The sequence below is a fragment of the Aedes aegypti genome, chromosome 2, assembly GCF_002204515.2.
Source record: "Aedes aegypti strain LVP_AGWG chromosome 2, AaegL5.0 Primary Assembly, whole genome shotgun sequence".
NCBI classification, from domain to species: domain Eukaryota; kingdom Metazoa; phylum Arthropoda; class Insecta; order Diptera; family Culicidae; genus Aedes; species Aedes aegypti.
The window spans coordinates 217,752,801-217,777,148 of NC_035108.1; the positions used below are offsets into that span (position 1 = coordinate 217,752,801).

Consider the following 24,348-nt stretch of genomic DNA (forward strand, 5'->3'; position numbering starts at 1 on the left):
AAATGGTCCCTTTTTGTGAGAATGATATTCGCTAAGAGATTTGAGATATTCAAGTTCTATGATAACTACCCAAGTAGTACGCGAAACATCTTTCAAAGAGATGCTTTTCAAAATTGGTTTCAATCGCGTATCATTAAAAGCATCTGTAACTTACCTGGTTCTAGTTCGGTTGCATATCAAAATCAAAGCTCATAAAGTTTCATTGCCGTTCCAATGAACATGCATTTCACTCCTTGTTTGACGTTCAACATTTTTGAAACGACAAAATTTGCTGCAAATATCCTTTGCAAATAGCAATAAAGTCAAATTTATCAAGATGTTTCTAGCAACTTTTCAAACAAACTCTTGAAACTTCTTCCAAAATTCCGGTTTTAATGTTATGTTTCAAATTACTTTCATTTAAAACACCCGCCACTTGCATTCAATTACCGTTTCCATTCCCACAACTCAAGAAGATTAATCCCAGTTACGAGAAAGTTGCACTAAACTACGTGTATGACAGCTGGAAGTTTGTTTGTTTCAATCCAGTTGCAATATGGTTGAGTTGCACCTTACGTATCATCTAACAACGAAAACATGGTCTAGCAACACTTTGTTTGTTTTCTCATGTGTTGCGCGGAAGTTTTTGCGAAAAGTTTAGATTGTTTCAGGCATGGCCTAATTTCACCAGTAATGAACTTGTATTCCGAAGGGTGCAGTAAAGTTATAAGCAACAAGCTTTGATTAATGGGCCATGTGGTCGCTTTTATAGTGCATTGGCGAATCAATAGTTTAAAGAGCTGGTGGAGTAGTGAGTAGAGAAGAAGATTGGTGATCTTGAGGTCAAAAGTTCAATTCTCGTTCATATTTTTATTTTATTTTTTTTTCTTATTAGTATTTTGCAACAAACAAGCAATTTAGATATAACTTAAATATGTTGCAAACAGACTCCGCCTCTTGCGCTTTCTGCGTTGCTATTCAGTGCAATTGTAAGTCATATTTGCAACAATTTACAATTCTGATTAATTTCAAGAGATAATTTTATTCTTGAGTTGAAACAAACTGTGCTGCTTGGTTAGGCTGTCAAAGATAAGTGACCAACTATTCAAAACGACATCGAATAGTGATCATAGAACGCTTACATTTCGAAAATGCTAAAACCGTATCATTTTTTTATATTCGTATATAAAGGCTCAAATGCTCTCGATTCAAATGAAAATAGTGGCGCTAGTGAGCATATAAAACTGAGCATTTCAAACTAGTTCTAGCTTGTGATCCACAAGAGATAGTAAGTTCGAGTCTTGGCAAATAGAGAACAGAAAGAAAGTAAAGGACATCCGAATAGCAAATTGTTTGATTCGCAATTTTGCCACCAGGTTGCACTAGTACGCATATTTAATTAAATATATGAAACAAATTCTATCTTTTGAGCCAGATAAGATATAAAGTTTGAGTCTTCGGCAAAGTTGTTCGGAAAGTCAAGGGCATCCAGGAAACAGTTTACTCTGGGTCTGGAGGGATTACTGTACCTAAACAATATAAATTTGATAAGAAAGAATCTCCAGAATGCTGTTCAGAAAGCCTTTGACATTTGGAAGCTGAAGTGATTAGGGACGGAATCATATTAAATCAAGTGATTCAGATCTGATCAATTGTATCATATCTGATTCATATTTTAGTGATTCTGGTATGACTTACTCCATGTGCGAGTAACTCAGTCAGGACCCATATCCATCATATTCAAATTATTCAAGTCAGAATATCTTCATATACAAGTGGTTCAAGTTTGATTGACTTCATATCCAAGTGATTGATGTCTGATTCTTTTTATATTCTTTCGGGTTTGATTCACTCTATATTCAAGAAATTCAGGTTTGACTTGAATATGCAGTAAAAAAAATCATGTCAAATTCACTCCATGTTCAAGTGTCTCACGATTGATTCATTTTATATTCAAAAGATTCAAGTTTTGTTCTGTCCATACCCGCAAGTGTTTCACGTCAGATTCACTTTATTATTAAGTGATTCAGAATTGATTCATTTCATATTCAAGTGATTCAGTTCGCACCATATCCTAGTGATTCTTATCTGATTCACTACACATTAAACACACTACGATGAATTTCACCGTAATCTCAACAGCTGAACAGTTCGGTGAAATAAAACACCGTATTTCGTCGGAATTTAACGGATTACGGTGATTTTTTACCGAATACTGTAAAAATTTACCGTACTCCGTTAATTTATTTCACCGAACTGTTCAGCTGTTGGAGATTTCACAGGAATCCGTAAAATAATTTAAGTGTGTAATATTCGACTGTTTCAGGTTTGATTCACTTAGTGTTCAAATGATTTCAAGTGATTCATGCTTAATTCACTTCATTTTCAAATGTTTCAAGTTTGATTCACTTTATGTACAAGTGATTCAGGTCTGATTGTTTTCATATTCAAGATATTTAGGATTAATTTCCAATGATTTATGTTTTATTCGCTTCTTATCCAAGTAATTCAGGTTTGATTCGTTTTATATTCAAGTGATACAGGTCTGAAGCACTTCATATTCACCTATTTCAAGTACGAATTACTTGATATTCAAGTGGTTCAGGTTTGATTCATCTAGAATTCTCCACTTTTTCAGGTATGCCTTCATATTCAAGCAGGTTAGGGCTGATTCACTTCATATTCAAGTGATTCATTCTTGAATATCTTTTTGTACGTGTTTCAGGTTTGCTTAGTTCAATAACCAAGTGATTGTTGTTTGATTTTTGAAGTAAATTTGAGGCATTCAGGTCTCATTCACTTTATATTCAAGTGTTTCAGATTTAATTAGCTTCAAGTGTTTCAGGTGAGATGCACTTCATGTGAAAATGTCTGATTCACTTCATAGTCAAGTGTTTAAGGTAATATTCACTTCATATACAAGTAATTCAGAACCGATTAACTTCTTGTTCAATTTATTCAAATATGATTCGCTTAATATCCAAATGATTCATGTCATGTGACACTTCATTTTTGAAGAATGCAGTACTGATTCATTTTATATTTTAATGATTCAGGTCCGATTCCCTTCGTTTTCAAATGTTTCAGCTATGATAATCTCATATTCAAGTGATTAACATCTATAAGTTCATTCATATCAAGGGTTTAAGATCTAGTTTACTTCATATTCAAATATTTCAAAGATAATTAGTTCCATATCGATTCATCTGATATCAAAATTCATCTTCATATTCAAGTGAATCGTGTCTGAGTTACTGCATATTCAATTAATTCAGGTGTCATACACTCAGACTACAGTTATTTCGGTTTGTTTTGTCTCGTTATTCAATTATTGTGATTTATTTTAATTCACGTCTCAGTACTTCAGAGCTTATTTCCTCATGTTCATGTCTGATTCATTTCATATTCAAGTGTTTCAGGTTTGATTCACTTAATATTCAAGTAATTCAGGACTGATTCACTTAATGTTAAACTAGTTTTAAATGCTCTATTTTACAGGCTCACTAGCGTCACCTAGTGGCCAAATTGCGGCCAAACTGTTTGTCTTCCGGATGTCCTTGACCTTCTGAACAACTTTGCCGAAGACCCGAACTTTCTATCTCTTATGGATCACAAGCTAGAACTAATTTAAAATGCTTAATTTCACATGCTCACTAGTGCCTCCTAGCGCAAATTGCGAACCAAACTGTTTTTTTTTCGGATGTCCTTGATCCCCTGAACAACTTTGCTGAAGATCGCTTCTTTGCAATGAATACAGTGTTCTGCATGTGAATCGAAATGATGTTACAAACATTTAAGTGAAAATAATATTAAAATAATTGAAATTAACATTACTATCGGCACACTCCACAGCTAACAGTTAAGTTTTGCGAAGAAATCACATTTTTTCAAATATCAGTTAATTCATGCCTACCAGTTGCATTCAAAGTCACTGTTGGCATTAAGTGTTCGGAATATGAATCAAAACGGAACTCAAATAAATTCTTAGTTAACCTTAAAAAGTCCTTGTCCTTGAAAAAGTATATATTGGTGTCAACCTTGTTTATTATCCTCTGTATCGCTTGTTACTGGACTGTTCTTGAAAAATCGCAATCATATGCCAATGACCCTTAATGTGATAGAACTGAAATGATTTATTAATATTTACATATTCATATAAAATGAGACATTGAGTTATGCGCACTTAAGTTAATTGTGTACACTCCCAATCAATTTTCTAGTTGGTTCTTTGCGCATTATTAATGACCCCGGTCAATCACGGAGTAGCAACCATGGATATGTGCAGTCTGTCTGAGATCGTTTACGATTTTAAACCTAGCTTGAAACTGGATCGGTGATGCAAACGTAACAATTCAACGTCAGGCAAATTTTAGCACGATTGAACCTGAGTCCAGCTGTGGTTGAACCTTTAGCTGGATATGCTTTTTTGATTAACTGACTGTTGCGCGACAAAAAACGATACTTGATTCTACATATATATGTATATAAGATGTGAATACTACACATCTTCGCCTTGAAGGACAATCAAACAACCGTTTTATTACTGATCTAAAAGCAATCCTTGAATCAAAAACTTTTATAGCATCCTATCTTAAGTGACCCAACATTAAGTCTTACGAGCACGTGACACAAGTAGATACGTGAAAATTTTAGGAGTGCACATAAAACATTGCCAGGTTAAGTGCAAACCAGTGAAGGACATCGCAGTTTTGAAGTACGCCGCGCGAAAACTAGAGACTTTGACATGAATATTGCCAAAAAATCAGTCTCTGCCAGCACTGGTTGTAAATTCATCTCTTTCGTTTATGTGCAGCTTAAATGGTTTATATCCGTTAAACATCACCTCTTCAAACGGGCATTTGCGAAATGACTTGCGTGTAGAGCTTCATTGCGGTATCGTTCGCTTGCCGTACAACTCTATTAATTAGCTTTCGTTGTTACGTGAAACGATCTAACGTCGAGTCATTTAAAGTCACACGTGTTGAGCGCCAAAAGAAAAATGTTAAATCACTTTGGTTTGATTACAGTGTTTTAAACTTATTGTTTGTAGCTAAGTAAGCATTACTGCATTACTCTATTCATGGTTTATAAACAAATAAAACAGTATTCTCATGGTCCTATTTCTCTCTATGGTTGTTACATTGCAGATGGATGTGGACATTAGCGAGGGAAAGGATCGCATCGGACCGATGTACCGAGATCGGCACGTGCTGATCACTGGAGGAACTGGGTTTATGGGAAAGGCATTGATTGAAAAACTCCTAAGGTAGGTTTCAACGAAATTGACGAAAGTTCATAAAGACTGAAGAACATTCTACCGAATATAGATGTACAGAAGTTGCCAAAATCTACATGCTAGTCCGAACAAAGAAAGGGAAATCACCAAAGGCGCGATTGGAGGACATGTTTGCTAATCCGGTGAGTGTTCATAGTTTTCATTGAACAAAAAACTTTATGTTGACCTATTTTCCATATACTTTAAGTATTTTTACTAATTGCTCTAACTATCTCAAAATGATCAAATAAATTTGACAACTCAAACGAAAAAACTCTTACAAACAGCTTGTTGACTATATACTTTATGATGATTTCTCAAAAAATCACTCATGAAAATGCAGCAATTCATCAAACCCTGAACTATAGTGCGTCTCGGCTGAACAAAAGTCTAGGTTGCAAATGACGTTTCATGTGTTTTGGTTTTTGTTTTTCTTGTGTTTCTTTAATTGTATACCGTTTTGATTCATTTTACGGACACTTAAGGTCTCAGTGACGTATAACTCATCAAAAAGCATTAAAAATAAATCATTCTGTATGATTCTTCTGCGTTGTCGAGCTTTCCAATTACCTAACTTTTGAATGGTGGGTGAAAATTTTGATTCCGAAATAATTTTAATTAAATAGGAATGTGTGGACTTCTCATGATTCTTATTCTTGGCGCTTCCTTATTTTCACTTCATATTCCGAACACTTTGATTCGAATTTCGGACAGCTCAAGAAAATCATTGGTCTAAAATTCAAATCATCAATTGAAGTCGGTAAACCACTGAAGAGACATCTAAAGCAGTTGGGCAATATAAATTTTCATACACGGAGAAAATGGAGTGCTCAAAAGTGAGTTCATCCCACTCGATTCGGGGGGTTCGTGCGGTAACCTAATTTTGAGTTGATGGGGTAGAAGTTGTTTTCATTTACAGCCATGCGAAAAAAAATACCTACTAGCTAAGTTCTTTTCACTCAACTCATAAATAAAAAATACTTAAATATGGGTTTTAAGTTTTCTCCGTATAGATATCTATGAAAAATGATTACCTAACGAGCCTAGAAAGTGAGCACTTTTGAACGGCAAAAATTGAAACATTTTCCATACAAAGTTGAGTGTCCGGAATTTGAAGCTGTCAGTAATAGGAATCAAACGGTATGATCATCAGGCCCGGATTTGAGTGGGGACAAAGTACCAGAGGGGCAAAATACTTTTTAGTATATTTTTTTCAAATATTAAAAGTCAGTTGTAAACCAAAACAAAATCATTTAAGATGATATTTTCTACTTTTTAGCGTTTGTATCTTATTGTGTGATTTTGTTTGATCTTCTTTAAAAAAAAAAAAACTAGCCACCAGCTAGTGACAAATCGATTAAATTTTCAGAGTTTTGGTTCTCCAGATTGTGTCCTTGAAAATTTGAGCTTTGGCTTCGATTTATCTTCACCTTAAAGTAAAAAATGACAACATTCCTTTATTATTTGGACTAAATATTGAAACATGATCCTCGCAGCCCAAATCCGGCACTGGTAGAGCCCAAAAAAATCCAGTAATTCTAAAGTCTGTAGTTACACAGTGCCAAATATTGGTTTGACACTAAAGTTATTAGATTTAAACCATTGTTTGGACTACTGTCAAATCCTAATTAAATGTCTGACACCTTATATAGCTTAATAGGTTGATCGAAGTATTTGGGCCATCTACGGCAAAATCAAATGGAACGCACTGTCTAAATTACATCCTATCCGTCACTTTTTAGAAAAAAAAAATGTAACTCGTCTAAACGAATGACGACCATCCAATCCAATTCCCATTCATCCAATCGGATTCAGTTGATAGGCAATTGAAATTTTACAACCGCGTGTAGAAGATCACCCTGATATAAAAATCCATCCTCAAATTATGACCCGTTGCCGTTGGGAAGGCTTGTCTGGAAAAAGCGGGCCAAGGTCGACGGACTCACCAGCAGTAGCAGTAGCATAATGAAATCTCCAGTACTCCATGCTCAACGCAAATAGTGATGAACCACCCGATCAACCTTGAATTGCACAAGAAGCGAAGAGAAAAAGCAAACTCAATCGATGAATGAAGCAATCGTCGGAGCTCTCTGCTGGCTGTATAGACCAATCGTCATCTCCCGCTTCGACACCGCTGGTTGCTTACCGATCGAGCGTGTTAAAAGGCGACGAATATGACGAGTGCAAAGATTTTTCACAGCCAGGCAGACCACTATGAGCGGTTTCCATACAGACTGGTGGCCAAAAATATTTTTTCCATCTCATGTCGTATTTATGAGTTTTGTGATACAAATTTGATGTTTTATTTTCAAAAACAAGTTTTCGAGACTAACTTTTGAATAGGGCCTATAGCGAAATAATAAGTTTGGTTACTAATGATGCATATAAGCCATTCATGCGATTAACGTCGTGCAATTCGTTATAAATATTAGATCTTACATAGAAATGATGATATGAATGATTTAGCGATATTCAGTAATCCACTGAATGATGTTTTAGCTGTTTTTAATAGAAAATGGTTAAAATATTGGAAAAACTCAAAAAGCCCTAAATCAAAAAAGTGCAAATATGCAGCTAAATTCTTCACGATCCTTTAGTTTACATATCAAAGTACCCTAGGAAATAAATTTTAGCCTGGGACAGCTTGGGCCAAAAAAGTATGGGATGCGTAAAGTTTCGATAGAAAAACAAATATATTTTTTTCAGTGCCCTCCCCGCGTTTTTCCAACCTAAAATACGAATTTTTATTTAATTATATTTTTCTAAGATAGTTTTTTGGATAAACTTTCAGACAGTGTATAAAGATCTGTATAAAAAATTACTATTATGCAGTATATTGTATCCCATGCGTACCTTGTGTCTACACTGATTCTTTTATTTTTCTTAAAAACTCTAACTTTGACATATTGTATCAAATAAACTATAAAAGATATTGCCCTTATATTCCACGAATATCTTAATAGAAGTGTTTACTATGGAATGATGTACAAGAAAAACCTATCAGAACAACTCATTTTTTCGATTATTGGCCACCTGATCGCCCATAGTGCAGACATATACCACAATGCGCAGTGGGCCAATTCGGAAAATTAGAAATGTTTTATTCGCGATTGAAAATTGAAATTATAAATGCAAAAAACCGCTGATCAGCCTTGCAGCTCCTACATTGCTAAAAAAAAGTAAAAAATCTTCAAATAACAGCCTTCTAGAGAGGGAAGACATTTTGCTAAGCTATCAAGGATGCTACATCCGTCGCATTAATCTTATTAATCTTGGATTTGTGTCGCTTTTGTTTGAGTTTGACGTTTGTGCACTACCGCCACCAAGTTTCTGACTAGCTAAACACAGTGCATTGTGCTTTAATGTTTCCGATACTATTTTTGAAATTGAGAATTGTTCTAGATGTTACGCATTTTTGCATTACTATATACCATATTGCAATATAGTAATGCACCAAGATACGCAATTCCCTGTCCGGAGAAAAACGTTGGTTGGTTGGTTTGACTTTATTAACGAGATTTTTAGCCCTGGGCTAGTTCATCTCGGGACCAACGGCTTTACTTCCCTTCCGAAGGAAGTCGTCACTATAACTTTTTACGTCATAAGTGACTATGTCGGGGATGGGATTCGATCCCAGGTCCTCGGCGTGAGAGGCGAGTGTTCTAACCACTACACCAGGTCCGTCCCCCAGAGAAAAACGTATTATTCAGTGAATGGAATAAACCATTAATGTACAATATAACGTATTGGATACAATACAGTGTATTGTAATTGAATATCGAAGCAACATTATTCTTGTTTGAATATACAATTCAAAAACAATATAATATATTGTAACAGAACACTGTATTGTTTTTTATTGGTTTTATACCTTACAATTTTGGTCAAATTCCTATTTTCGCATAAAACAACTGTTGCTTTTTTCTGTGTAGCTTGGCTGAAAGAAGTAAACAAAACTAGTTCAGAAAGCAAGAAATGTTGAGTGAAAAATATTCAAAAGTAAAAATAAGTAGTTTTGTAGAAGTCACTTGACATTAGCTGTAACGACGAATGCAACCATGATAAATATCTATACTTCAAAGGAGTTAACATTATTTTGCTACTGTTGGCACGAAGACGAAACTTCACCTCATGCAAAACCACACACTGTATTGATTACGCCTGTGTTTTTGTTTATCAAAGTGATGGGCGCATCTGAAATCGAAATCAAAACACGGCGAGAGTAAACGGCGACACTGCAAACAAAACATAAACAAGGCGTACATGGCGGGCTTAATTGAAACCAGAATGAAAACACGGCGCAAAAGTAATAGGCGACACTGAAAATAATATCGATTACAGGCTCATAACATTGGGCAATACTGGCATTCTTAAGTGCGTTTAAGGCGAAACTTTATAATATTTTTTTTATTACGAAATAGCTAGAAAAATTGAAGGAGATGTGTGTGGTATTGATGTTGATTTTGGAACTAGGTTTATGAAATGTGTATTAAAGTGAAATAGTTAAAGTTGGAGTATATTTACTCCAATTGGGATTAAAAATTGCACATGAAAATTTCATTGATTATTTTCTCATTGTTATTGATTTGTCAGATAGGCCCTTATCGCGAATCCCTCTCGAAATACAGTTCGTTCGATTGTTTTTGTATTGTACAACAATACACGAATTGCTAATCAAGACATTACATGAACAATATATCGTATTGTATTTTCAAAATGTATGTATGAGAAAAAATGTATGTTTGTATTGTTACGATACTTAACCACCCATACATTATATTGCCAAAATCTCATATACAATACAGTGAACTGTTCAAAACAATATATTGTACTGTTATTGTATTGTCATTGTACAATATACCGTATTGTATTTCCAATATATTTAATGGTACTGTTACAATACGCTATATTGTTTTTGTATGGTATTTTTTATCCGGGTGGTAATTCCATAAAATTTCGGACCCGAACATATGCTCGACCAGTGGGGTTCAAACACGCTACACTCAGCATGGTCGCGCAGCTATACCGCTGTGCCCATTTGGCCCATCTTTATATTACTATATCGATGAATCCTCCCTGCTAGCCTTCGTAACTCTGCGGCAACTTGTTATCCATCCACTGCTTTTGGAGTTCTCCAGGTTAACTAGGTTGATGCTGTGGTCAGTCCAACGATTCCGGTTGGAGGATAGCTTCTAGTTCACTGGCGCTCGTCAACTCAAAGCAATCGGTTTGTCACGATCGGTGCTACTCGACATAGTCTGTGATGATGGAGCTAGTCTACTCCGACGAAGACCTTCCCAATGAAGGGATATCTCCCCAAACTGCTAACGTAATATGTTGTCCTTGCATCTCTGCTCGCCGGTGAGGAGCCGAGGTCAATCCATCGATTCCGATTGGGAAGATTGCTCCCGGTGAACTAGTACTCCGATGATTTATTCCAGTGACTCTCTGCGGACTAATCGGAATGATATCCAACGGTGGATCTCTAATCTGACGAAGAGTGAATTCCGGTTCACAGGCGCCGCAGTGTCGAGGTCAGTCCTTTCAAATGGAGAAAGACTTTCGGGTTGAAAGTGCCCCTACTTCACGTTTTGTCCAGCCTCCAGCGGAGCCTACTTTGGTCAACTGCTCTGTTCTAGCTTATCCAATAGTCACTTTCTCTCTTCAGCAGACTGTCTTCTCGACTGTCTGCCGAGGTCGGTCCAACGATTGCCGGTTCATCAGTGCGCCGACGACATGATGTCAATCGCTGCACTCTGTGTCTCGTTCCGCTTCTCTACTAACCAGTTATGTTGTAATACTTACATTATTTTTGCCACCATATTCCAAAAATTGAGAAGGTTTATCAAAGTGTTCTAGCGTTTCTAAAATCTCACTACAGTGGGGACAAAATGGTGAAAACGTGTGATCAAACCGATGCAGATACTACTTTGAGCAGCCGTATCAGGAACTACGTCAGGTTCACTTCGACGTGTTCCTTGTTAACTCAGGTTAATTGAATCACGATGAACCTAAAAGTCCATCTCCATTTCTCGGAGGCATCCAATTCTTGTTGCCACTTCCTTACGTCCTATCTGGTTCTTTTCTGCAGATAGCTTTATATGGCTCTCGTGCCAGGAAGGTAAAGGATAGTGTCTGGGTTCGATTCCCGATCGGTCCAGGATCATTTCGTAATGGAAATTTCCTTGACTTCCCTGGGCATAGAGTATCATCGTACCTGATTGCCACACGATATACGAGTGCGAAAAAAGCAACTTTGGAAAAGTAAGCTCTCAGTTTATAACTGTGAAAATGCTCATAAGACCTCTAAGCTGAGAAGCAGGCTGTATCTCAGCGAGGAATAATGCCAACACCCAAAACCAGCATACTAATGAGGTGGAACGCACAGTTTAGTTTCTTGATGCTCTCAATCTAGTTCTGCCATGCCAATTTCTTCCGTTGCCGGCATTCCTACATCCTGCATCTCATCCATTAAGGTTCGTTAATCATTATCGACGAAGCCGACTAGATGAACTTCGGTGTTAGGACCCCGTCGTACATTCTGTTCTACAGTGACCCAGTATGGAGATTCTACCCCATTACCCCGAATGCTATCACTCCGAATTCCATTACCCCGAATGTACCATTACCCCGAATTCCATCACCCCGAATGCTATTTCCCCGAATTAACAATTATCTTGACATGATGAAATATGACATGACATTTCCCCGTGATATTGGAATTCGGGGTAATGTCATTCGGGGTGATGGGGTAATGGCGTTCGGGTTAATGGCATTCGGGGTAATGAGATTTGGGGTAATGGGTAGAATCAAGCAGCTCTGCAAGATCTGGAATAAGTAGTGCAGAACTGTGACGATGAGCTTCTAGCTGACGCTGTCGAACGCGTTCTTCAAGTCTATCGTTTGATTTTGTTAGTGAATGTTTATGCACCATTCACATGTAATAGCGCAAAAAGATAGGATTTACCATTAACATTCTTAAATACCCCGCTCAATCTTATACCATGGGTAAAATTCCTTGGCCGTAATCATCATTGCATATTCTAACAACTGATGAGAAACTTGAATCAAAATCTCATCACGTAACTCAATACGCTGACCGTTTCATCAAAAGACTATAATCAAAACTTGTGCGTAACAATCAGAGTCTAGATTAAATAATCCATTCCCAATCCAAGAGAAGATCATCCTCCTCACGAGATCTCGATAGTTATGGATCTAATAGCAATTTCTCGCACCGACGTGGAAATGTACAATTGTGTCGAAGCGCCCAACGGTTAATGCATATTACAATAAACGCTTTTCTCCTACAAACAACCAAATTGATTGATAGTCCCCGGGTCAAAAGGTACAAACGCTTACAGCGCAAGATAATCACACAGCAAGTGCTTTATCAACTGCTACCATGTAATGGATTATAATCACTCGGCGAATCATGCAATCTGATCAGAGCGCAACGCACGGCGCGTATTGTTGCAACATAAACGAATTACTTCATAGAGTGTATTGCAAGAAATGTGGGTCGCATAGCTTCGTTCTAAGCCATGATACGGAAAGGCAATACCACTTTTATCATCGGCTAGTCGCATGACGAACGACAACGGCTTAGAGTAGGTACCCCCAAATGATCTGACAGGTTTATTCCATCTGAGCACTCTTGTGGGGTTGTATGATTTGATTGGTTTCGTGACAACATTAGCCGGTAACGGTAGCCAGCCTACCAAGCGACAATTATGAATAATTATCCTAACAGCCAGCTAGGTCAAGCTGTCTGTTATGATCAATACGAAAGGAATCTGGGGTGAGGTTAGACCAAGTGCAAATTCAATTCTTATTTTTATGCTTAAATATTAGCAATTCTATACTTCTTTTCTTAAGCATTACGTCTCCACTGAGACAGAGTCTGCTTTCCAGCCTCGTGGGGACGCATGTTTACCTTTTCTATCTGGAGCTTAATCATAAAAGCAGCAAATTTTGCATTCATATATCAGACACTTTTTTTATACTTTATGATCAAGATCTACAATACGAAACTTGCATGGACAATCCGAGGTTTGAACCCAGGCACCTTCACCATTGCTTTTACTTCACAGCCGTGGTCTTCATTAGTGGACTATAAAAGGTCGTAACAATTCTATACTGTCTCAGTCATAACTGACCAGGAAAGCATGACAAAACAATACACATACAATCTTGACATTAGAAATAAATACCTGCATACTATATCATCAAACGACGAAAGCCTCCATGTTCCTTGAGTTGGCCAAAATTTTGTGCAAATTTAATAGAGCAAAATTTAGAATGCCATGTAAAGTTTACTATGATTTTTCAAACAGTACCGAGGGACCAAATGCAGTACTAGAAGTGGTACCCCATCTGAAACTGATTACTATGGTTTTATTCGTCTCTGGTAGTATGCGCTTCATAAAGTGGGAATAAGTGGCAAAATATCAAACATCAATACCATAAATTTAAATAATTTTAAATATAGGGCAAGACCAAAAGTTATGCGATATTCTATTATTTTTATAATCATAAAAATAGCTTATCAATAGCTTATTATGTTGTGATTGCTCAACATGCTATTCGTGAGGTAGTCATACTTATTTAAATAGTAGCAAATAAATAATAAGTCGTAAGACATTCACTCAGTTTGGTAGGTATGTGGTTGTTAAAAGCTTGCAATGTTCATCTGGTAGGGTATCTAACGAGCGACAAACCTGCAACATAATAAATCTTGGAGGTCATAATATTATGCCTAATAAACCCCAATTGTCCCTAAAACTGTGCTAGAAACAGAAGGAATTTATTCGAACAATAAAAGGAATGCATCTTTTCGCTTGCTTGTTTGCAATCATAATTAACACGGTTATCTGGCTTTGGACCGGTGTGTTAAGCTAGAACTGCAATGCGCTCTTTACTTCACCAATTGATGTCAATAGATGTTCGGCAAAGCAAAACTAATTTATAAATCCGAACACCTTGACTGAACTACAGGAGAATATTGCATTGGCGTAGAAACAGGAAGAGTCATGGGGTATTAAAAAAGGAAAAACCGTTCTTATTTAAAATACGAACAACTAAAAATTCCGGATGCTATACTTAAACGAAAAACAATGGCTTGATTTTGATGAGCTGTCCAGAATTCGAGTCAAAGTATCCGGAGTATTAGACAAAAATGAATAAAAATCATGAAAATGTCAAACATTTCTATTTATTTAATATTATTCAAGTTTTCGAAGCATCTTTTTACGCACCATCTGGAAGTTTAGTGTATTTTAGGCATAATAACGCAGTGCAGAATGATTTATGTTATGTGTTCTAAGTTGAGGTCCTTAGTGTCCTTGTCCGTATTCCAATAATTCACCAGAAATCCCAGACCAGTGGATTACAAAAAACTTGTATCTCACGACTACCTGGGCCTCTATTACAATCACATTGAATGTTTAAAAAATTATGAAAACTTTTTGCTCCCTATTACTATTACTTGAAATTTCTAGTAATACTGTTTCAAATGGTATGCCCTCTTCAACATCTAATCCAATATCTCTCGTCGTTCCCTTACAATACCTATCCATCTAGTATTCATTGCTTTCTTCTCCATGCTCCCTCTTACTTCGAGCAAAATATACCGATATTCCGATAAACCAATTCAAAATTCTGTATAAGCCTAATTGAAAATATGTTATTTCAAACGTATTTCGTAACCTAAATATTTTAAACATTAGAATGACGTTTGGAACGCATATAAATGTATAAATTGATATGTACATCAAACCTAAGACAAGACGTGATAGGTCAAAATGCAAAAACGAAACCAATTTCCTGTCAAAAAAGACCACTTCTCGTTTGGCAAAGGCCTACTTTCACATCATTGAGTTGGATTGCAACAGGGCACTTTGTTGCTAGCTCGGCCGTGTTGCTAGTTCATAAAATCGATTTTTTATTAAAAGTTTGAAGATTTTTCATGAAATCGTTTTGCTTTAAATCTTTTTATATTCGATTTTAAGTTCAAAACATGTGCTCCTACAATGCTGAAATAAATAAATAATATCTAATTAGGACTAATATAATGAAATTTGTGTGATTAAAATATCGCCGGTTTTGAATTTCAACCTGTTTTTTTTTAATATAGAATCCTCTATTGCACTAAATGAATGAAGCGTGCAAGAAACAATAAAACTATGAGCCTTGATATTTGAATTTGTTTACAAGATTTGCTCAAAAAGGATACTGGTAACACTAGCTTTTGTATCGTCAAGGTTATCAACTGAAAATCAACGGGGCACTCTTAGTTGAGCTGACACGTCCTGTCCTAGCATCAAAAATATCCATGTATGTCAAATAAGATGCTAACATAAATCATGTAGCTGCTATAGGTACCATTTTTTTTTTCCTGTTCGGATGCGCCACTGCGACCAGTATTTAGATCTCCTGTGGCATTACCCGTATCCTTAGTGTATAGTGCATGTCGCATTACTCCATTTCCATTGATAGGTAATGAAGCATCGATTTCTGTACAGTTCTTGTTTTGATTCCTCAGTTATTGATACAAATCGACTATGATGAAAAGGTCCCGCTATTTACACCCTTCATAGAAATTTACATATCAGCGAAGGCGCGCCCCTTAGCAAACATAATCGATTAAATTTCTGAGAAACCAAATCGGTACTACTGATATATGACCATGCAACGGAACTCTAGTCCCATCATTGATTCGCTTTTAGTTTAGTCCCAGAAAAATACTAGAAAAAGGATTGTTATCCTGGCTTCAAGTGTAGTCTCTGGACTGACCAACTCCGAGACTTTAGCCATCTGCTAGGTAAAATAGATTAATTTTCAGAAACTGTTGCCAGTAACAAGGACTTTGTACCGCGAATCTTTGAATTACCAGAACATATTACCCTAGCCCGACAAACAAGATGAGACTAGGGTTCAAATTGGTAGATCTTACCCCGTAACGCACCACGAAAAGGTGATCTACACGCGTTATGGGTAAAACCATATACAAATTACGAACTAGGGTGAGGGTAGAATAGGCTCAAGCGATATGGCTCAAACATAAAAAAAAAAATTCATACAAAAAGCGGTAAGGAGGGAAGGGGCCAAAAATTGACAATTTTAGCGTTACGTAATAAATGGACGCTGGCAGTGGTAAATATTGGATATTGTTGAAATTGAAATAACTTTATATTTTCATTAAATTCAGTTGGCATTGAAACAGATTATTCAATTTTCAAGGCATCCAGTTCTTGAAATTGTCTTGTTTTTGATTCACGATTAATCTATGAAAAAAGCCCATGGTGTCTTTTTATGCCACTTTATAATTAAAAAAAATAACCTTGACATGTCTCAAATTTAGACCGATTAAAGCCAAGACTTTCCTTTTTTGTCAAGCGTAACTCATGTTTTAAAATTTTATTGTTTGTAATATTCATTTTAAATGTCTCCGAAATAACTCAATTCAAGTAAAGTGAACTGTTGAAACTGTTTAACCCTTTAATACCCAAATTTTTGTTTTCGATCTAAATATTATTTTTCGTTATCTAAAATCATTCTTAACACGGTTTGGGCAATAAATTATTTTGCTTCGCAAATTTATGAATTTTGATTTTTGATTTTTATTATTTTTATTTTTGAACATCCCTATCCTTTTAATTTTTTTCTTGAAGCCTCTTCTGGTTACTGATTTTTGACAATAATAAAAATTTGAGTTTTTACTATACTTGTGAAAATGATTTTTTAATTTTTTTTCTGGAACATTTTTCATTTTCCGTGTAACTAACGGAAAAAAACAGATTTGAAATTATTTCAATACCATCAGGCTCTTCTTCTGTGATAGGTTGATCGTAGAAAAATATAAAAAGTTACGATTTTTTATAATACACGTTAAATGAATCCCAGGCATTTGTAGGTTATATAAGAATACAATTTTTCGAACAATTTTCAATAATACAAATAAGATTCAAAAATCATAAAAAAACTTTTCTTATATGCGTGTTATGAGTCAAGGTTAAAGCCAAAAATAAAATCATTTTAATTTCCGAGCTACGAAAAAATACACAAAATTCCAAAGTGTACCCCGTCTAAAGGCGGGGTTGGGTATTAGAGGGTTAAGATGAAAATTATGCAAAAAGTAAGCGCCAAAATATTGTAAATTATGCTCGAGACCCAAAAACAAATCGCAAGCGTGGTTCCAGCCACTCTCCTCTTCAATGCTTGCATCCAGTCTTCAAATTTGTATTGCTTCCACAATTACGTATGTCAAACAACCCTTCTTCCTTTTCAATTTATGTTTGTAACTTCTAAAAAAATCTTCCTTCGTATGGCTATTTGTCTTCACTGGGATAGAACTTTCTTTTCAGCATTGTGTTCTATGAAGATTTCCATAGTCGGGTCCTAAAATGTTTAATGAAATATTGTTTTTATTTAATAACACGAAAGAGCATGTTAATGCAACGACTTTAGCATTTTTTCCCGCTCAAATAACGGCTATGAGCCTATGCATGCTATAAAACGTTTGACTTTTACTGTGCGCTCTGTTTTCAAGTTGCCCGTGAGAGAGGGCGAGACAGCACCAGCACACGGCGCACAGTAAAAGTCATGAGAACAAAAGAATTTATGGCACGTACAGAGGCTCATATCATATTTACACTGAGCCACAAATCAACCCAACTTTGACTTCTATTGACGCAATTCGGCTCTTCCATGGGATAATCCAAATTTGGGTTAACTGACATTTACCTATCATTAGGGAGTTTCCGTTTGACAACAGCCAAAAAACAACTCAGTGCAAAAAAAAAATCTACCCAGCGTTAGCTTTCGAAGTCTCCGTAGTGGCTAAAAACAACTTAACGTTAGGTAAAAACTTGAAAGAACTCAAATTTGGCTTATTCCATTGAACTTCGACGATGGGTCGGTACGTCTCTCTCTCTCTCTCTGTTTATGGCAACATTGCTGTTGCGAGAGAGGCAAAACAACCCAACTAAATGCAGTTTACCCACATTTGAGTATAAAGAACTTATTTTTTGAGTAGTCTGATTTCTCCGTGTAAACTTTAATTTAAAAATTGCGTCCATAAATGAACTTTGACACTATTGATCATGTTTGACGTTTGCTTAGTCGGCAAAAACACCACAGGGGCTTTAGTTTTAACACTGGGGTTGTTCCTATCTGACATTTCGGAAGGGACACGGAATACAAAATACACCCAAAATTGAGTTTAAGCCAAGAGGTGTGACAAAATTTTATATAAATCCAAAAAATGTTTTTTGGACTTAAACAAACGAAAAATATTAAAAAAAATTGAGTAAACATGTGTATTTGGCCCAAACTAAAGCGTTTGGCACTTAAATTGGCACAGGGCTTTACGATCCTTTTAGATAACGACCAGTTCGCATTTGTGCCAATGACAGCCGTGACATAACATTTAATAAATCCAATAGCCCAATCCAACAGTCTGCATAGTTGTACAATGCTAACAAAATTGTTGTTGTTTGTTGTGAAAACTGACTGAATATTGCTTTTGTTTGCTATGGGAAAGAAAACACAAACAGAATCGCTGATCAGCTGTCACTTACTAGTTGACGTCGAAAAAAGCGCAAATATCAAAAAAATGTTTTATCCATAAAAAATTGACATATGAAATATTGATCATGAACATCGAGATCATTGATCATGACCAAAAATAAATCCAATCAGTTTTGAATATCATACTAGAAAAAAATACATTTTCACAAGGCTTCTAACAAAAATTGCTTCACATCTCAGACGAAAAAAGTGGCCGCGATTACACAAAAATGCAGCCAAAAATGGTGAATTTATGAGCTGTTTAATGAAATTTACGTACTTTATTTATGATAATAAATCTTCGAGCTGTTTAGTAGAATACCTTTAAGTAGATGAAAAACCGAATTTAGTACTATACCATTTAATTCCACTAGAGTTTGTACTAGTACTTTATTTGTTGAACTGAATTTTTTTGAACAATTCTACAAATTCTCCAAGAATTGTCAAATAATGACAATTCTTAATCATCCGAAATTTGCAAAATTCCTCTTTTTACAACTTAAGAATCGTGGAAAATTATAACACTGACTTCCCCTTTGTATAAAATAATTGAGCTATATTGCAACGCACTTTAACACTATGTTTCTAACTAGAGATGTACTGTATATTCGTCCAATATTTGTCCAGATATCAAACGGTTTTTGCAAAATTATGTGTCAGAGATTATTGCCAGTTTTAAGTCGAGGAAAATCTATAATTATTGAGTTTCAATGTGAATTCACTTGGAATTAAATGGTACAGTACTAAATTCGTTTTTTTTATTCATTTATAGGTATTCCACTAAACAGCTCGAAGATTTATTATCATATTTTTCATTATCAAATTTAATTTACATCATATAGTACTAATAAAACAAATTGCTTTAGAACCCCTGACCGATTATTTTCGTTTTGTTTACAAGTGAGAGTGGAAAATCTTGTTTTTCTTTTAATTTCGAACATGCCGATTTAGTTGTTTTAAAATTTGTGTACGCAACACACCTGAGCCTATTTTATTATTTTAAATATATTTTGACATTCAAATCGATACAATCCGACAATGATGACTTCCACAGAGTAGGTTATGAAGATCATTATGATTTCCAATAATTTCAAGATAAACATTAGATCATCAAAGCTGCTTTTCGAAAAAAAACTGTTTTATTCATTCGTCCTTAATATTGTATACCTATCAAAATTCTTTAAAATTAAATTTTAAAAATATTCAAAATGGGGGTTTGTGCAATTTAAAATTTGACATTTAATTTATTATGATGAGAATACATATTTTATTCATTCCAACTGATCATGGACCTCTGGACATACAAAAAAATTTCAACAGTTTGACTTGTATGTTTGATTGACAAATTAAAAATCTATTAAATAATTATATGACAAATTTTACGCTTTAGGATCATTATTAGAATATCAAATATTATAGACTTCCTGTAAGAACTGATTTACCTCAGGGATTCCAAAAATCGTTGTATGCTGATGACACAGGCCTCTCCGCCAAAGGATAAGCTTGCGTGTCTTTTATAGTGGATTGCAAAAAAGTTTTGAAATGTTTCTTCAAATTTGCAAAATGTAAGATTTCTCCTGATGCTACTGAAACTCACCTTATTGTATTTTACACAAATCAAAAGCTTTGTTTTTTATGTACAAAGGAATTCCAATAAATTGTTCAGATAAACTCATCTTAGATCATAACTCATCCTGTGCTAAATAAAAAATGTCTCCCAAGAAACACATTGAAGGCATTCAAGCCAAATGTACCAAATATATTAAATGACTGTATCTACTTATTGACAGAAAACAAACATTTTTCCTTATGAACATACTTTTTTATCATCAAACAAAGTTTCTGGTCAGCCATGTTGTAAGCTGTAGTAATATGAACTCGCTGTTGAAAGTTTGTAAAATAATTATACACACTTTGGTTGGAAATTGCACCTCATAAAATCATGTCAGCAAAATAATAAATCTTTCGACTGCTGAAACTATGCAATTATCATATCATTAACCGCCTACATTACGTTTCAGCTCTTCGCCAAAGTAATCGAACTCCGTGGGCTCAACACATTGCTGGCACAATGCGTGGTGATTCCGGGCGACGTCACCGAACCCGAGCTCGGCATTTCGGTGGAGGACAGGAAGCGGATCGTCGAGAATGTGTCCATCATCTATCACTGTGCGGCGACGATCCGCTTCGATGAAGCCCTCAAGAAGGCAGTTTTGCTCAATACCCGAGGCACGAAGTTAATGGTGGAATTAGCGAAACAGTGTAAAAAATTGGAAGTGAGTATTACATACCAGAAAAATCTGAGCTGGTTCAAGATAATTAAATGTCTTTCTTTTGCATGTAGATGTTTGGGCATGTATCGACGTCATATTGTCACCTGAATGAGAAATTACTGATGGAAAAACCATACCCACCGCCGGCCGATCCACATAAAGTAATTAAAGCCGTGGAATGGCTGGAGGACGATATCGTTGATGGTATCACGAAGAAGTAAGTATTGTATCAACATGTCATTTTAATATTAATCAAACTAATATTTTTCTTCCACCGAGTCCACATCTGGACATAGGTCTTGTTGGGTACTACCATTGTGGGGGGTGAGGGTGCGACTTATTTTACGAAAGTTCTCAAAATCACTCACATATCAAGAAATACTTAAAAGTTTGATCCCAAATATTAAGATTTAGAGGTGGCGCAAGCGGCTTGAAGGTGAATTTTCGAGTTATAAAATATGACCTTCAGTGAAGTTCACATAACATTGTGCTTTTCTAACCAAAGTTTAAAGTTTTCTCCAAATTTTCCTCATATTACTAGAAAATCAATTTTGTTTTAACTTCATAAATATTCAATCGATTCTAACTATTTTTACAATGGTCCGATATTTCCCCGAAACTACTTTCCCGACATTTATTTTCCCGAATGTACCATTTCCCCGAAAAAATCTTAATGTATTTTACATACCGAAATTTATACATGATTCTGCTGCCAAAATGGTTCAACAAGTTAACTGGTGTACGGTTAGATGAAAATAAGTGAAATTAAAAAGTAGCTGATGTTCAATAGGATTAAAAATAACTAAAAACGTGTTCTTGTGATGGCTTGACATGTAAAAGAGAGCACATGATGGGCAGTTTCATTAGAAGCGGTATGTTTGACAAATGTTTGTCTTATGGGCCGAATTGAAGTTTGGCCGAATTTTGCCTTCTTAGAAGCTATTTTTGAGTTATACTGTTCCAATTATTATTATTGGCACAAGTCTAATAATATTTCAATTAGAATATTCCTTTTATTTAATGATAGGTTGTTCTTTCGAATTGTTTTGACATCATTCTATAAGGCCAAACTTTGTATTTCTTTTCTTCATACAAAGTGTGACATAAAGGAATATATAAATCTATTAAGGTTTGGTGCACCAGGCCAGATTCTATCTCTAGCTTATTATACATTGCCCTAGGTAATTGAACCACCAGAGTTTTCCTAATATATATTTTGAAAAAGACGCAACATTCTTGATTAGTTCTTAATACATTTTTTTTTTCAGATAATGCTATGATTATACTTTGGTTAAGAACTATTTTGCCGAGCGTCATTAAGCCTAAAATGGGCATTTTGCCAGAAAAGTAAAAAAAAAAGTCAAATGCCGGGAGAGTCGAATAATCAAATAATAAGTATTCAAAATGCTAATGATCACTACTCAGGCATAAAAGAATAGCCATCAGTGCACCAGATTCCGCTCATTTATGTGTTCAAATATTTATTTTTAAATGACTTTCAAATCGATCAATACTATTTTTATGTCACAATGTAGCTCCAAGTATAGGTAATCATCGGCAAAACAAAATTTTTTAGAAAAGAATTTGAAAGAGATTGGTAAGATAATATATTGATTTGCGTTTGTTACTGCATCTAAGTGTTTATATGTGTCCCCCAGACAACCAGAAGTCGCATAACAGTTTACGAACAAAGTCGTTTATTTACACAAATTCCATCACACCCGCACTACATGGTGGTTAATATCGTTTGATCGATAAATTTCCTCGCATAAAACGCTATTTTATGAGTTCATAAGTACATTTCGTTTCGTTCCGTATACTCGTACAAAGTAAGTCGGATCAATCCGTAGCAGCTGTCAAATCAACTTTGTTATCATAAATTAAGTCGCATAAGAGTACAGACTAGTTCGCTAGAAAATCTACACACTCGCATTGCATGTTATGATTCATCATATGAAATATGCACGTATATCGCCTCCACTTTTGTACGTATAATGCCTTTTCGCAACATCTTATACGTGAAACTTTGCGCATATAAGCATCGCATAACGCAAAAGGTGATTTCCTTATACGTACATTCTGGTTGTCTGTGCCCTTACCATCCTTGCCATAAAAATAGAGTTCTGCGAAATTTTCAGCTCTCTAGGTGGTGATTAAAAGGTGGCCCAAAGACAATGTAAGTTTATATGGAAAAATTTTGAGATATGTTCCAAACACGCTAGTACTGTAATGTAAGTACATACAAACTTATTATCCCATAGTAAAAACTCATTCTTCAAACTATAATGAAGCAATTTGCTGAAGAGAGAAATTCGATTCGACGGATAGCGGAAGAGATATCCATGAGCTTGTTTGCTATTATTTAGCTTAATATGGGATTATAGCGCTGCAAACATGTACAAAAATTCTCAACAAAATTAGCTCAAAAGGGATTTGTTTCTTCAGCAACATCCTTCCTTTTTTAGGGTTTGAAAAATGAGTTTTCAATATGAAATGATAAGTTTCAACTTATATTACAGTACTAACGTGTTTGGAATATTTCTCAAAATTTCTCCATAGTTATTTTCATATAAACCTACATTGTCTTTGGGCCACCTTGTCACCTTTAAATCACCACATAGAAAGCTGAAAATTTCACAGAACAGTATTTTTATAGAAAGGATGGTAAGGGACACATGGGAGATTGGATTCTCACATTTTTGAAATTTTTATCGCCCTGATGCAATATCTTTTTAATTTATCAAAGAAATCGGAATCGGTTTTCTGTACATCGATCGACTAATGATGTACAATATTGTGATATTAAAATAGCCACAAACATAATTGAATTTCATACTACTAAAGCGAAATGTTAAGAAAACAGTCGATTTTTGAAGGTTATCAAAAACAATGATTATTACAAATTGGTTGGGAAATTTGACAATCTACATTTTTTATTTTCAAAAAAGGCTTGTTCTTCGAAAGCATGAAGTTGTTTTGGAGCAACAATTTTCCAAATACCATAGAATCATTCTTCAGTGATTTTTTTAGAGAAAAATATTTTAAATTTCAATGGAACTGATATGAATAAAATTTTTAGCTTTAAAGTACGTCCTGATGGAAGTACTAATATAGTATTATTATGAAAATTCACCTACGCCTCCATAGAGTTGCTAAAAAAAACCTACAAAAACGCTCGAAAAGTTGGCCAAACTATTCTCAACTGGTATATAACTGTTATCGTTGTTAAAATTAGAAATATTTACAACTGAC

At 35.2% G+C, this 24,348-nt stretch overlaps 1 protein-coding gene across 2 annotated transcripts in view; it reads left to right on the forward strand.

Annotated features, from left to right (window-relative positions):
* LOC5578326 (fatty acyl-CoA reductase wat) overlaps window positions 1–24,348 on the forward strand; it is a 66,268-nt gene that overhangs the window by 32,611 nt on the left and 9,309 nt on the right. For both annotated transcript variants that reach the window (XM_021844000.1, XM_001663784.2), the window contains 4 exons: window positions 5,127–5,245; window positions 5,307–5,397; window positions 20,845–21,099; window positions 21,168–21,313. In XM_021844000.1, the coding sequence (XP_021699692.1) occupies window positions 5,127–5,245; window positions 5,307–5,397; window positions 20,845–21,099; window positions 21,168–21,313 (611 nt within the window). The remainder of the gene's footprint in view (window positions 1–5,126; window positions 5,246–5,306; window positions 5,398–20,844; window positions 21,100–21,167; window positions 21,314–24,348) is intronic.